General features: G+C 43.5%; 1 protein-coding gene across 8 annotated transcripts in view; it reads right to left on the bottom strand.

Moving 5' to 3' along the window:
• Positions 1–16,850, bottom strand: part of patj (PATJ crumbs cell polarity complex component) — a 471,326-nt gene that overhangs the window by 89,342 nt on the left and 365,134 nt on the right. For all 8 annotated transcript variants that reach the window (XM_085982870.1, XM_085982876.1, XM_085982869.1 and 5 more), the window contains 4 exons: positions 16,249–16,341; positions 12,082–12,156; positions 7,563–7,692; positions 5,139–5,275 (listed from right to left, as the gene is read on the bottom strand). In XM_085982870.1, the coding sequence (XP_085838996.1) occupies positions 5,139–5,275; positions 7,563–7,692; positions 12,082–12,156; positions 16,249–16,341 (435 nt within the window). The remainder of the gene's footprint in view (positions 1–5,138; positions 5,276–7,562; positions 7,693–12,081; positions 12,157–16,248; positions 16,342–16,850) is intronic.

Below are 16,850 nucleotides of genomic sequence, written 5' to 3'. Positions count from 1 at the left end.
CAGGATTGCTACCAGTGCCACGTGCTAGTCAGAGTAGAAATAGAAGGATACTTCAGATGTATACGTGGCTAGAGGAATGGTGCCAGGTGGAGGGATTCAAGTTCCTGGGACATTGGAACCGGTTCTGGGGGAGGTGGGACCAGTTCAAACCGGATGGTCTGCACCTAGGCAGGGCTGGAACCGATGTCCTAGGGGGAGTGCTTGCTAGTGCTGTGGGGGAAGGTTTAAAACTAAAATGGAAGGGGGTCGGGAACCTGAGCAGGGAGACAGAGGAAAGGGAAACAAGGATAAAAGCAAAAGATAGGAAGGAAAAAAACAAAAAAGTGGCAGTCAGAGAAATCAACGGTTTAAATCAAACGTGGCCACAGTAAATAATAATTCTAATAGGTCTAAGAGCGTTAAAAAAACAAGCCTGAAGGCTTGTGTCTTAATGCGAGGAGCATTTGTAATAAGGTGGATGAATTGGCTGCGCAAATAGAGGTAAACGAATATGATTTGGTTGGGATTACGGAAACGTGGCTCAAGGACGGCCAAGACTGGGAACTCAACATCCAGGGGTATTCAATATTCAGGAAAGATAGGCAAAAAGGAAAGGGAGGAGGGGTAGCATTACTGGTTAAAGAAGGGATTAACACAATTGTAATGAAGGATATTAGCTCTGATGATGTGGAATCTGTATGGGTAGAACTGAGAAATACTAAGGGGAAAAAAACATTAGTGGGAGTGGTATATAGACCTCCAAACAGTAAGGCAGAGGTTGGGGATGGCATTAAAAGGGAAATTAAAGAAGCGTGCAATAAGGGCACAGCAGTCATCATGGGTGACTTTAATCTACATATAGATTGGGCTAACCAAATTAGTAACAATACTGTGGAGGAGGAATTCCTGGAGTGTTTACGGGATGGTTTCCTGAACCAATATGTTGAGGAACCAACCAGAGATCAGGTCATCTTAGACTGGGTATTATGTAACGAGAAAGGATTAATTAGCAATCTTGTTGTCGGAGCGATCATAATATGATCGAATTCTTCATTAAAATGGAGAATGAAGTAGTTGACTCAGAAACTAGGGTCCTCAATTTAAATAAAGGAAACTACGATGGTCTGAGGAGCGAGTTGGGTAGGAATGATTGGGGAATGGCACTCAAAGGGTTGACGGTGGATAGGCAATGGCAAACATTCAAAGACCGAATGGATGAACTACAGAATTTGTTCATCCCAGTTTGGCATAAAAATAAAACAAAAAAGGTGACTCAACCGTGGCTAACAAGGGAAATTAGGGATAGCATAAGATCCAAGGAGAGGACATACAAATTGGCCAGAAAAAGCAATAATCCTGAGGATTGGGAGCAGTTTAGGATTCAACAAAGGAAGACAAAGGGATTAATTAAGAAAGGGGAAATAGAATATGAGAGTAAGCTTTCAGGGAACATAAAAACCGACTGTAAAAGCTTTTATAGATATGTAAAGAGAAAAAGATTGGTGAAGTCAAGCGTAGGTCCCTTGCAGTCAGAATCGGGGGAATTTATAATGGGGAGCAAAGAAATGGCAGACCAACTAAATACATATTTTGGTTCTGTCTTCACAAAGGAGGACATAAATAACCTCCCAGAGATGCCGGGGAACATAGGGTCTGATGAAAGGCTGGAACTGAAAGAAATCAGTATTTGTAGGGAAATGGTGTTAGGAAAATTGATTGGACTGAAGGCCGATAAATCCCCAGGGCCTGATAATCTACATCCCAGGGTACTTAAGGAAGTGGCCCTAGAAATAGTAGATGCATTGCTGGTCATCTTCCAGAACTCGATAGACTCTGGAACAGTGCCCATGGATTGGAGGGTAGCTAATGTTACCCCACTATTCAAAAAAGGTGGCAGAGAAAAAGCGGGGAATTATAGACCGGTAAGCCTGACATCGGTAGTGGGGAAAATGCTAGAGTCCATTATAAAAGATGTAATAGCAGAGCATTTGGAAAGCAGTGGCAGGATCGGACAAAGTCAACACGGATTTACAAAAGGTAAATCATGCTTGACTAATCTACTGGAATTTTTTGAGGATGTAACTGGTAAAATAGATAAGGGAGAACCAGTGGATGTTGTGTATTTGGACTTTCAGAAGGCTTTCGATAAGGTCCCGCATAAGAGGTTAGCGTGCAAAATTAAGGCACATGGGATTGGGGACAAGGTATTGACTTGGATAGAGAACTGGTTGGCGGACAGAAAGCAAAGAGTTGGAATAAACGGGTCGTTTTCCGAGTGGCAGGCAGTGACTAGTGGGGTGCTGCAAGGATTGGTCCTAGGACCCCAGCTGTTCACAATATATATTCATGATCTGGACGAGGGAATTGGATGTAATATCTCCAAATTTGCAGACGACACAAAGCTGGGTGGGAGGGTATGCTGTGAGGAGGATGTCATGAAACTCTAGTACGATTTGGACAGGTTGGGTGATTGGGCAGAAACATGGCAAATGCACTATAATGTGGATAAATGTGAGGTTATCCACTTTGGTGGCAAAAACAGGAAGGCAGATTATTATTTGAATGGCAATAGATTGGGAGAAGGGGAAGTGCAACGAGACCTGGGTGTTCTTGTGCACCAGTCGCTGAAGGTAAGCATGCAGGTGCAGCAGGCGGTTGCTGCAGTTGTACAGGGCCTTGGTGAGACCGCACCTTAAGTATTGTGTGCAGTTTTGGTCACCTTACCTGAGGAAGGACGTTCTTGCCATGGAGGGAGTGCAGCGAAGATTCACCAGGCTGATCACCTGGGATGGCAGGAATGACGTACGAGGAGAGATTGTGTCAATTGGGCTTATACTCACTGGAGTTTAGAAGATTGAGAGGGGATCTCATCGAAACCTATAAAATTCTCAGGTCTGGACAGACTAGATGCAGAAAGGATGTTTCTGATGGCCGGGGAGTCCAGAACCAGGGGTCATAGTCTAAGGATAAGGGGTAAGCCATTTAGGACTGAAATGAGGAGGAATTTCTTCACCCAGAGAGTGGTGAACCTGTGGAATTCTCTGCCACAGAGGGCGGTGGAGGCCAGTTCATTAAGTATATTCAAGAAAGAGTTGGATATTTCTTAAGGCTAAAGGGATCAAGGGATATGGGGAGAAGGCAGGGACAGGGTACTGAATTTGGATGATCAGCCATGATCTCATTGAATGGCGGCGCAGGCTCGAAGGGCCGAATGGCCTACTCCTGGGCCTATCTTCTGCTCCTATCTTCTATGTTTCTATGCTAAGGACTAATGAAAATATCTAATCCTGAATGACCATTCAGGAGGAACCTACCAATAAAAGGTGAACAAATTAAATCACTCAAAATTCCATTCACCATTTTTCCCCCCTCAATAAATGAAACTTCCAATGTCCGAAATAGAGTTTTGAACAAAAAAAGTTAAGAAATTACATATTTCATATTGGCCCAGAAATTCGGGTCTCCACGAGTGAGTACGCGCTGGGTACTCACCCGTAGGCCCAACGAAAGTAACAGTTTCGTGCATGCGCGGGAAACTGGAACTTCCGTTCCCTTAAAGGAAGGGGTTCACAGGTCGAACGCGTACGCCGGAGAGGCAGCGCGTGCCGGAAAGCAGGCGCAAGGCCTGTTTTTAACAAGTGGTGAATTAATTAAAATTAATACATTTTTTCCACAGGTTTATTATTTTTAAATACTTTAAAGAAAGGTAAGTTTATTTTTAGCCCCGTTAGAAAATGTAATTAATTTTTTCAAAAATTTAAATTGTTTAAAATAGTTATTATGTAATTTATAGTTATTTTAAAAATGTGATTAAAAAAAATTTATTTGATGTTTTAGTTATGTTTTGGGGCTTATAGTATTTATAGTTTTGACAGCTCTTCCTGTCAATTTTATGAATGGGCATTTCCCTGCTACCATTGGCTCTCTGCGCCCCTGGGATACGCAAGCACTGCGTGCAGCAGTTGGAGGAGGCCCAGGATCAGAATCCCACGCGGGCCCACAGCACAATGGCCGGCGCGCTAGCTAAGTGCAGATCGGAGGCTTGCATACGCGGGAAGCCTCCGACCCAAATTTCTGGGCCAATTAAATTCACCCACTGAGTTATCTTTTATCTTTCAATACCTTTATTTAAGTCTTTACTTTAAGGCCTGGCAGTACTGGGTTGGGCTCTCAGGGATTAATAGTACAGTGAATCCTGTAAACTACAGACACCTAAGGGACTGGCATCAGCTGCCTTATTTTTTGCAGGGGTCCTTATTGTCAAAATGGTTATCGTATGAACTGACAGTGGCTGCAGGGAGGATTCAAACCCTGATACCGACATACAAAAGACAAAGTAAACCAGTCATTTCCTGCTGGATTCTCTGACCTTGTTAATGTGACTGACATGAATGACCTGAGCGGCCTGCGGGTGGCGCTGTCCAGGGAGAGTATAAATACTCGGGCACGGGCCCAGCTTGCACAGGACATTCTTAACAGGAACTAGTGAAGGACATAACTAGATCTCCATGTTGTAAAACAGTTGATTAAAGCTTTGTTTAAATGCTTAGACCTAGTAGTTTTCTTACGTCAGTGACTTTTCCCCTAAGGGGAGGAGCTGTGGATTTACAATTAGCTGCCAATATACAGAAATTTCCCTTCACAATTAGTGTCTAATTTTTTCAGGATGTGCCCACTTTCTCCACAGGGAAGATCTGGGCAGTGGCCTTACCGAGAGAGGCCACATTCAGCACAGCTACATCTTAGCAGCTGAAAACCACAGCCATGCTCCAGACCATAGATTACCGGTGGACAATGCCATGGAAGATTAGCTAGTATGCTCATGTATTTTTGCTTCACATTGATTAACTTTCAATTGTGTGTGGAACTTTCTACTTGAGATCTTAATATCCACTGTGGAAAAGAAGTTGTCATCTTTCCTCATGGACTACCAACTTGGATTTGTAGAAGTAATGTGTGTAATCTAACCTTACCTGGTAAACTACCTCCCGTTACTATTTAATTATATTGCATTATTTACTACACTGTGAGAAAGACAATATTTTGTATTTCTTAATTTTGCTTTTAGGTTATAGCAATCAGTATGTTCAATTCACACCCAGGAATTATATGCTCCCCGCTTTCACCCTCCCTATCCTCCGCAAAGAACAGTTACTCACCAACAATGTGTCCTTTCCACCCACGATGCTGAGACCAAGCCCAGAACGTCCTTTTGAAATTTCCAGGATAGTTTCTTGTCCTGGGACTATAGGACATGTTGCTGGATCTGGTGCTACTGCAGGCGCTGATGTATTACCTTTACAAACAGGACAATTCCATATGATTAAACTGGTAGACAGTTCAGGAACAGAAGTAAACAAGCATAGCCTATGCTCCAGAAACTGTGGGCTCTGACCGAGTAGCCATATACATCAACATATACCCTGCAACTCGGATTCTGTACAACTACTCTAATGATAACAAGTCTCTGGAGCAAAGTGGATTGCTCAATAGTGAGACAATCACGACTGGAGGAATTCTGCAATGCCTCATGATTTACCCATATCTCTCATTTTTAAAGTTGCTTTCTCCAGATTACAAGATAATGACAGACGAGGAAGGCCATTTTGCCCATCTTACTTCTAACTTCATCCATCCAGCGCGATCATAACGCTCATCCCATTGCAGCACCCAAATGTTTCTTGAACAATTAAAGGGATTTTGCCTCCATTACCCTATCTGGAAGTTTATTCCACACATTGATCACTCGTGTGAAGAAGAATTTAATGATATCGGTCCTAAAATTATCTTTTACTACTTTGAACCTGTGTCTCCTATTCTGCTCCCATAGTTTATAATTTGAGGTAATATTCAGGGTTAACATTTTCTATATCCTTAAAAATCTTAAGTATCTACAAAATCACCTCTCAGATAGCTCCTTTTCAAGCTGACAAACCCAAGTCTAGCCAGTCTTTTCTCATAACTCAGACACTGGGTATCAGCCTTGTGGCTCTTCTCTGCACAGTCTCCAGCACTTGAATGTCTCTCCTGTATTTCGGTGGCCAGAATTGGTCACAGCATTCAAGGTGTGGTCCAACAAGCACCATACAGTTTGATCATTACATCCTCTGGCTTACATTCTATTGTTTTGTCTTTGTAGTTCAACATCCTATTAGCTTTGTTGATAGCTGCTCTGCATTGGTTGGGCATATTTAGCATGAAGTTTACTAAGATTTGTTATCTATTTCAACACTATTCATGGAGTACTCGTGTCATTTTTAGTTCCTCTCTATGTGTAGCACTTTATTTAGCCATCATTACCAGTGCTTTCTGTCAGAGAGGGCAATAAGGTAACATACTTCCCTGATTCTGCCATGTAGGCATCGGAAAATGACCTAACAGTGACTAATGTCCCGAGTGCCTTGCTCTGCTCTGATGACTCAGCTGCCACTGGGAGCTCATACTGAATGGATTTGTGGGTTCAGACCCATGTTCCATCGCTTCATGGTGCAGAGTATTGCTAAATTCACTGTGTCACCACATCATCTATAAATCACTAACTAAAGTTACTTTGAAATTAGTAGGAAATAAATGGACCCAGGGAATGCTAGGTCAATGAGTGTAGTCATAAACAAGATAGTAGAAAGTATTATACAAAATACTAGAAAAAATATTTACAGCGCACCATATTTATGGCCGTGCTAATTTTTTTTGAAGTGATCAAAACAGTGGATGAAGAGAGTCCAATGAAAATTGTCTATTTGGACTTTCAGAAAGCCTTTGATAAAATTCTGATTGGATGGCTATTGGAAACGATTAAAGGTTGGATTTTCCCCTTTGTTGCACCGGTGAAATGCTTGGTTCCCAAGCACAGCAACGATTTAAAACGGCGGAGACCCATTCTGTCAGTTCACCACCCCAACTTCGTTACACCAGAATCTCTTTGGGATCCTCAAATGGGGAGAGGTGAACTTGCATCTAGAGCAGATGTGCCAGAACCCCACAAACTAGCGGGTCTACGAGGGTCTCAAGCTCACTCCGAAGATTTTGTCGGAAACTTGAATTTCTTCTTTTCAACCCCTGCCTCTCCACAGATAGCCAAAAGGAGTTGGAACTTCTGTTGGGCGGGTGAACATCTGAAAGTGTTCTTGATTCTGGCACAAGGCCCCCGTTAGGAGGCAGGACTACACTGGGAGTGCGTCCAGGCCTCTTTCCGCACAGTTGCAGCTGACCTCAGGTATGCCGTGCGCATTAGACAACCCACAGGGGTCCACAATACTTTCAGAGCAATGTGAACTTTCTGTTTTCAGTGTTACATGTTCCTACAAATCATACACATATGAAGCAGATCCACTTCAAATAAATGTTTATCTAAATTACTTTTGATTGAGGAAAAAAAACACATCAACTGTAATTTCAAAGTACACAGAACTTGCAGAATAACTTTCTAACATATGTATCAGGTTTCTGAATGGGCTGAATTTCAAAATTTCATTAAAGAATAGTGCATGGATAGCCACAGATTAACCTTCCATTTAGGACTGAAATGGTAACTCTAGACTTAAATTACCCCAATATTAAAAGGAAAGGTTAGAGGTACTTACTGCGATCTGGGAACTCAGAATCTGTGTTAAGATATGAAGGTGGAGGTGGCGGAGATGGTTGTAGGGGCCTGTCCTGACAACTGATGGTCAACTTCACTGTTCCTTTTGCTTTTTTGAGAAGATTGATGGCCTAGAACAGGAACAAAAAATACTGAATAAAAAATGTGCATCATATCTGGTTTCACTGAGCTAACAATACAAAAGAATGGGAAATCAAACCAGTCACCCGTGGTAAATTGAATTGATGCACTGCTCTAGCCTGATGGAATGATTTTCAAAAAGAAACGTTACTATGGTAGCAATTTATGCCTCAAATACTCAACACTACGGTATAGTCAACACGAATTTCAAAAAAAATTTGTGAATTATGAATCTTTAATTTTACTCAGCGAGTATGAACTAGAATACATTACGTTCTCAGTGAACAGTACTAACGCTGGGAAAATGAAATTGCTTACACCAAATTACACTGCCTGTTGGAATTTAATTAGTAACTATGAAACATATCAGCCATTCATTTTACGGTTTAATCCAAATTCAGAGTTCAAGATTGGTTACAACTAAAACTGTTGGGGACTGGTTGGTGCAGCCTGGCCTGGGAGCTCAAAATAGGAAAAATATTTCATTTCCCACATTAATTTCCTTCACCTGGAGTATAAAATTCACAATTTTCTTTTAAGAACAAAGTCCTTGTGACAACAAAGCCCTCAATAATTTTTGAAAATGAAAACCGGGCATGTCAACTTTATAAGAAACTTCAGTGGTTGTTAAATTTATGAAATCTGATTTAAAATCTAATGAAGTAACGTCAATCTTACTGAGTGTTACAAGTTTCAGGTCTGCTGGATATTCTCTCAGGTACCATGGTGCCAGTCATTCCTCTTAGCGGCCCTAGTCACTCCTGTAAATGGTCCGAGCATCTTACATTCAGACATGTGCTAAACTGCCCAATATCTGATAATGTTACAGCACAACTCAGTGAGAGCTGAACTGGATATTAAGTCTTTCACACATACCCTCACATGTACTTCTCCAATCCTTCCAAAGGCAGACTGAAAAACTTATGAGAGATGGGGTCAGATGTGAATTGTCAAGCTGCTTTAATTTACAAATTGAACATAGAGTAACAGATGTAATCACATCTCACCTTGATTGAACTAACTACAGAAGCCTCCTCGAAAACAAGAAAAATAATAAAAAATACAGCACACTATCCTGATTACTGGGCTCACTTAGTCTTTCCTGACTCGCTCTTGACTTACGATGAGTGAGTTTCCCTGTGTTAGACCTGGCTTCCTCCCTGGACCTAACTGACTGCCCATGCATCCTTTTCTCTGTGCTCCCAGCCAGTGAAGGGCAGTCCCTCTGACTTCTTCCCTCTTCAATGATTCACCAGTCGACCGGTCAATAAAACCAGCTACCTTTTATCTCCCTCTTGAGGTGCAGGTTTAAAGAAAAAAAATGCTGCCATTGTCAGAATGAATGGGGGCCACCTGCCCTCTCCTATGGCATTCAGCACTTGCATCATGTCTGGATCATGGCTGTGATGTGGTCTGGAGCCAAGTGGTTCTGATAGAACCCGAACTAAGCATTAGTGAGGAGGTTATTGGTGATTAGGTGTCACTTGATGGCACTACTGATGAATTCATCCATCTATTGACTGATGACTGGGAGGAGGCTGATAGGACAGTAATTGGCCTGGTTAGATTTATCCTGTTTTATGTGGATTGGGCATAATTCCAAGATGTGAGGAGTGAGCCTCCCCTAAATTCTCAGATGTAGTTGGCCAGAGGAACCTTCTCCATTGGCTTGCATTATCTAGGCTCCCCTGGATTGTGAAACCTCCAAAATAAGTTGCTTGCTGCCACCCTGTCTGTCTCTGCAATGCTCAGAGCCGACCCAGCAAGCCCTCCACCTGAAACTGTCTTGTTGCTGCCCTCACCACTCCCACTGCTTCTTCAGGCACAGGGAGCCCTAGGCCTGGTATAAAAATTGCTCAGCGACTTCTGCAGTTGTCTGCTCTAGACCAATATGATTGCCCTATGCTGCATCGCCCTAATCTCCTCTTCCGAGCTGCATGTCTAGAACACCCTCAGTTTCTGTAATTCCCAATTAAAGCATCGAATAACATGGAGGAATAAGCTTCCACTAGGTGTCAGCCATGGCTCAGTGGTAACACAATTGTCTCTGAGTTAGAAGTTTGTGGGTTCATGTCCCACTCCAGGGATTTGAACACAGAATTTAGGCTGACACTCAGCTGAACTGAGGGAGTGCTGCACTGTTGGAGGTGCCATCTTTTGGATGAGATGTTAAACAGAGACCCCGTCTGCCTTCTCAGGTGGACATAAAAGATCACATGGCACTATTTTGAAGAAGAGCAGGGGAATTCTTCCCAGTGTCCTGGCCAATATTTATCTCTCAAGAACAGATTATCTAGTCATCATCACATTGCTGTTTGTGGGATCTTGCTGTGCACAAGTTGGCTGCCCCGTTTCCTACATTAGAACAGTGGCTACACTTCAAAAGTACTTCATTGGCTCTATAGCGCTGAGGCAGCCTGAGGCTGTGAAAGGCGCTAACTAATCAAAATCATCCAGTCAAATTCTGGCCACAGGTATCTCTGTGATCATCCACAGTCCCCCAATCAGGCAACTTTGACAGTTACATAATGGTAATCCTTCACCAGGACACTATGTATTATCATGAAAGAGTAGCCAGTGTCTTGCAACCTCTTTTGCTGCATCTCATTCACTGTGACTGGGCAAAGGTAAGGAGTAACCTACCGACAATGCCATACATTACGAGCTCCCATGTCTTTCAGCTGGATAACCATTTGTCCATGGTGCCAAATGGGTCTTTCATTTTAACCTGCTGACAAAGGTGGTGCTGTTGTTGTTTGGTGTACTGAACTCTACCTTACAGAAGCTGAACACAAACTCCGACAGCTTCTCCTACCTCCCTTGGACTATGACACCACCAACGAACATCAAGCCATCATTTCCCAGACTGTCACTGACCTTCTCCGGAGATCTTCCCGCCACGGCTTCCAACCTCAGTCCCCTAACCCTACACAGCCTGCTTCGACCTCCTTTCCAAGATCCACAAACAGGATTGGCCTGGTAGACCCATTGTTCTAGCCTGTTCTTGCCCCATGGATTTTCTATCTCAAATCTAGTTTTTCTCCCCTTGTCCAGTTTCTTCCCATATACACCCGCGACTCTTCTTACGCCCTCTGCCATTTTAACAGTTTCCAGGCCCTAACCGTCTCCTCTTCACCATGGACATCCAACCCCTCTACACTGCCACCCCCCACCAGGACGGTTTGAGGGCGCACTGCTTCTTCCTTGACCGGAGGCCCAACCAGTCCCCATCCACCACCACCCTCTTCCACCTGGCTGAACCTATTCTTACATTGAACAACTTCTCCTTTGACTCCACTCAATTCCTCCAAATAGAAGGTGTTGCTATGGGAACCCATATAGGTCCTAGCTATGCCTGCCTTTTCTTGGGATATGTAGAACAGTCTTTGTTCCAGTTCTACTCAGGTCCCCTCCCTCACCTCTTTTTCTGAAGGGACCATTCCCTCCATAACACCTTGGTTCACTCTTAAATCACCCCCAACACCCTCTCACTTTCCCATGGCACTTTTTTGTGCAAGTGCCCTTTTACCTCCTCCCTTCCTAGGGTCCAGGGCCCCAAACATTCGTTCCAGATGAAATAGCAGTTTATTTGTACTTCTTCCAATTTAGTATACTTGCCTTTTGTTTCTTTACTTGTCCCATTACCATCCCCTTTTGCCTTGCAGCATAATCCCTTTTGTCATTTAATCACTCCTGCCTTCCACCCTATCACAGACCTTCCCTTTTGTTCTTTTCTCCCCTCCCCCTTTTCCTGCCTTTGTACTTGCTTAAAACCTGCTACATCTCTAACTTTTTCCAATTTTGATGAAAGGTCATCGACCTGAAATGTTAACTTTGTTTCCCTCTCTACAGACGCTGCCTGACCGGCTGAGTATTTCCAGCATTTTCTGTTTTTCTTTCATTTATGCCTTCAATTTCTATCCATATGCTTCAGGCATTAAGTTTTAGGTACCACAAATAGCACGCTTTACAATAGCAGAGCCTATACTGTCAGCAGGATTAACATGAGGAAATGCCATGAGGGCTGTTCTGCTTAATGAAGGCAGTGAGAAAACCCCTGGAAACGGCAGAGACCTGGAGGGTAACTAGGTCTTTGCTGTTTCCCTAGGGGTTCTGTTGGTTTACCACCAGAGTTATGGCAGGAGACCGCTGAAATCGCCATAAAATTTCAAAATTTCAGGATCAATTAAAAAAAAATTTACTCTCTCTTATCTGGTGCAAAGCTTACATGCTTCAATGTAACAGTGTAGCTGTTAGATTACACAACATTCGCAAATATATACATTGGGGATCTTGATCACCCAAAGCCATTCTGAAGCAACAGAAACTAGTGATCAATGAACAAGAGGAACCCTGAGCCCAGTCCATAAACAAATTACCTTTTCTGGAGGCTGTGCCACTACACTTTCATCATCCACAGCCAGAATTCTATCGCCGACTTTGATTCTTCCATCCTAAAATGATAAATTGCAATAAATTGGTATAAGAGAATCCTTTTTTTACAAAAGTAGTCAGTAACTATATTTTAAAAAATCATGCAGAAAGACACTATTATGGCCCAGATTTTGCGGTAAGAATAACAGTGAGGCTATCAGCGCTCACCATTATTAAGCAGTAAATCGGACAGCAGCTTCTGGCTCTGCACATGCGCAGTTAAACATGGAAATCAAGAAGTTGCTGTCCAAGTTGCACTGCTCCTCCACAAGCTTCGCTCTATCGATATCTCGCTGACACTCTGCATTGAAATACATCAAGGGAGTGAAATTGCAGTACTTGCCCACGAGATACCCACTAAACACGCCATGAATTGTCCAGGCCCAACAAGCTTACCCATAACCATTTCCCTCCCCACCCCCACCCTGTGATCTGTCTGCTCTCACCCCATGATCGGACCCCCGTCACCACCATCTCCCAACCGCAGTCTCCCCACCCCCACAATCGGACCACCCACCACGTTCTACACCCCCCCAACCCCCATCTCTCCCCCACCCCGACCATGTTCTACTCCCCCCCCACCATCTCTCCACCCCACGACTACGTTCTACTCCCTACTCCCCCCATCTCGCCCCCACCCCAACGATCTCTCCCAACCCCCCCCCCCCCGATCTCTCCCACCACCCCCACCAGCAATCTCTCCCTACCTGCTGCTCCACTGCATCCTTCTGCTGCAGGCTTTCCCGCCTGCCAGGTTAACACTAATTTATGACCCATCTGAATTCGAAGTACTAATGGCACTCACTTTTGTGATCTAACTCATTTGCACAATTATTCAAAACTCTGGGTGAAAACTCAGTGGGCTGACACCAGTGGTGAGAGAGGAAAATTGTGTCTAAGTAAAACTTAGAGGTGGTGAGAATAAAAGGAGTGTGACAAAGAGAAGGACAAATATTTAAAAAGTTTCTTGAGAGAACTGAAAGAAATCTTAATCCACCAGCAACTTTTTGCCAAGGCTGAAGGAGCAGAAAAATAAGCGGTGGCAGGAAAGCGGGAGCAAAGGAATTCCTACGTACAAGCATGAGTCTACAGCCAATTGCAATCCAGTACACCTCTTTGATGGCTGTTGAAGTTGAGGTGATAAGAACATAAGAAATAGGAGCAGGAATAGGCCATTCAATAAGATCATGGCTGACCTTGGGCTCAAAGCCACTTCCTCGCCCGATGCTGCATGAATGCTTATGACGAGTGTTTTCCTCCATGCCATTCCACAGTTCAATCCCATAGGACAGCACTGCAAAATGTCTGCAAGAAAGTGCGGACCATTTTCAGGCCACAACTTACTATTACAAGACACACACTGCATTGTAGCTGCAGCTGGCCTTGCAGCAGATAGCACAGCTTGGCGTCTGCCCCTCTGCTGATGCAGACCCTGAGAAGGCAGGTTCCGACTGTCATTCCCAGGCAGGTTTTCCATGCTTCTTGGCATCTTGGTAGGTGCTGCCAAACAGGCAATGCTGGTTCCTGATCTTTCATGAAGTGCTTCTGAAGAACCTTCCAACATAAGGGTTGTCAGGTCAATCATTGTGATGCCATTGGAGGTCCACTATCACAGCTACCTTTGGGAAGAGGAGCCTCCACCAACAAAGTCTGCCAAAGTGAGGTAGGCTACCTCTCTCTGCAGATGTGGGGATGCAGGTACTTGGAGGAGGACACAGAGCACATTCCAGGCAGCCTGATCACATCAGCTTAGAAAATCCTGAGTGGCAAACCCCCTGGTGCTGATAATGGGAGCTCAGAGCAAAAAGGTAAACAGCAACTGGCACGAAGGCTCATGAAAGCCTAAGTACCAGTTAGAAAAAAAAAATACAAGAAGCAGCTTTAAAAGGCCATTTCTGCATGAGCCTTTTATAGGCCTTCCTTCTTGCAGGTCCACCTGAACCCACCTTCCTGACAGATTTTTATGGCATGCTAGGGACTCCGTGCCCAGCATACTTGTGCACCAGAAAATGGCACACTGCCCTTTCCCACCCTCTTTAAAAATAGGTGTTAGAAGCTAGGGGTGCCTAAAATGTATATGGCTACATGAATAATAATGTGTTTAAATTATAAGTTTTGTTTCCTGGAAAACTTTCATTAGAATTTGAGACACTCTTTTTAATCAGTTAGATTAGGTGATGCATAAACATTCCAGATGGGAGATTGGATGGCCCTGCCAGGTTAGTTATCTGTTGTTTGTAAGTTAAGAGTTTTGACTTTGTTAATGTATCTTTAATTTGGCCAGTGAAGGCCCAACCTATGTTTCTTCTATTATTACTAATAACCATATTATAATCTCTACAGATAGAATTTGGAGAACTGCTTGCAAAGATAATTAAAAGTTAATTAGGAAAAGACACAGAATGAAAGGAATTTGAGGAGGCTAAGGTATCCATCTTAGAATGGGCCATTTGCTAGATGAAAGTGAGATAGCGACTGGACAGCTCTGGCTGGGGCCACGATTAAGAGGTTGAACCTCTACTACCTCATTTGCATCCCCAGTACATCAAAATATCCACGTGTCACGATCCAAGGCTGCACTTAAACTACAACTATAGCATCAGTGGAAGCAGTGTTGCTGAAAACCAAAACTGTGGTTTTAATGTAAATGCAGCCTGAATCTGGAGTGAGGGCCCAGCCTGACACCAGAGCAAAGTACAGTTAAACTCCCAGCAGGAGGGAGTCCCACACTGCTTCACGTCGGAATCAATTCAGGTCTTAACACCCAATTTACACCAGACAAGTTGAGCAGCAGTTTGAAGCCAAAATTGCCTTGCACTGATTCTAAACCTGTATTGTAAAAACACCGTGAAAGATTATTTTCCCAATTAAGGGAATTTTATCTTGTGGACACCCCCACGTGGGCCAAACAAAGACTTTCTATTTTGCCATTTTATTAGGTTCTTCCCTGCTATTGCTTATTATGTTTGCTCTATCTCTACACCACTTCTTGACCTCTCCACAGCCTCTGTTTTATCATAATATTTGTCTGATATCCAGTCTTGGATGAACCACTATTTTCTCCAGCTAGACATCGGGAATACTGAAGCCATCATCTCAGCACCCCGCCACAAACATCATACCCTTGACACTAAATTTCAACCTCCTCACTGGCCAGTAATGCAGTTGAACCAGAATGTTCGGAACCAATATCTTATCCTTCATAAAGGTACTTCTACCTTTGTATCATCACCCGCCTCCATCCTGATATCACCACTGACACCCTCATCCATGCCTTTGTAACCTAAAGATTTGTCTATTCCTGGCTGGCCTCCCATCCTGCACCCACCATAAACTCACCCATCAGCCCGGTCCGTGCTAATCTACATTGGCTCCTGGTCCAACAATACCTCAAATTTAAAATTCTCATCCACATGTTTAAATTACCTTCCTATCCCTGTCGCCATTTCTCTGACTCTGACCTCTTGTGCATACACCCCCTCCTGTCGCCTCACAACTGTTAGCCATGCCTTCAGCGGCTTAGATCCCATGTTTTGGAATTCCCTCCCTAAACCTCGTCGCCTCTTTCTCCCCCTTTAAGAACCCCTTAAAACCCAGCTCTTCAACCAAGCGGTTTGTCACTCCTCCGAATATCTCCTCCTTCGGCATCCATTTTTTCCCAACATCTCTGTGAAGCACCTTGGGATATATTTCTACATTAAAGGTGCTATATAAATGCAAGTTGTTGTTTTTGTTGTTGCATCGATCTGGGTATGGCAACAAGAGGGCCAGTTATACCATAGAATTTACACCATGCAAAGCTGTTTCAGCTTAGCATTGCAACACATTGGGTAGTATAACTCAGAAGTCATTCACTAGGACTGAATTTTGGCCAATGGTGTGAGACTGCTGGTGGTAGTCTTACATCACTATGCACCTGCTGCAGATTAGTTGTAACCATTGTGGAGCTAGTTCCCAGTCAGCGCTGCTGGCTCTTGCCAACATTAAAAAGTATAATCAACATTGTTGAAAAAGATCTGTACATAGTTTAAGAATTCAATGCTAGACCTCCAACTTGCCTGACTAAACAGCAAGTACTTGAAATGCTGAACTGATTTAAATCAGTTTCTTACCTTTATTGCTGCTCCTTTGTCAGTAAGGCTTTTAATGATGACTCCTTCACTCGTGTTGTCTTCACTGATAGCTAGACCAAGGCCACTCTGGTCCTATAAATTAAATTTTAGAACAATATTTTACACTTCGAGCACTTTTGAGTGCTCATCACTTTGCAATTCAATGAGTCATCATTAACTTATCAAATAATATGCTATAGATTTCCCCAATGGCTCAGCTGATGTGTACTGTACAGTGGATCTTTGCCTCACAGATCAGAAAGCCCCACGTACAGTCCTAGTTTGTACTGAGCTCAGCAAGGATAGCAGTCGAAGTACAATAGGCCTCAGTGCCCTTGGACTGGTTGCCGGGGGGGGGGAAAGAGAAAAGAAATCAACCATAGTTTTAGCTCTTGACCACTATCGATAGGCTCCTGCTGGAGCGCATATATATAGGAATCTAAGGTGGGAACTGGATTGAGATTAGCTGCCATGCCTTCCTTCCAAGATTCAAAAGCCTGCCAACACTCACCATCTAAGCTTATACATGAAAAATGACGAAAGGATGAAGTACCTTAGGGCAGTTAGTGCCTGTGGAACTATACCAGAGTAAGAGTCATTGC

This window comes from Somniosus microcephalus, chromosome 3, assembly GCF_052327205.1.
Source record: "Somniosus microcephalus isolate GS21.2 chromosome 3, FLI_Smic_1.0, whole genome shotgun sequence".
NCBI lineage: Eukaryota > Metazoa > Chordata > Chondrichthyes > Squaliformes > Somniosidae > Somniosus > Somniosus microcephalus.
The sequence above is the reverse complement of the archived record's forward strand: the minus strand, read 5'-3'. Positions and strand labels throughout refer to the sequence as shown.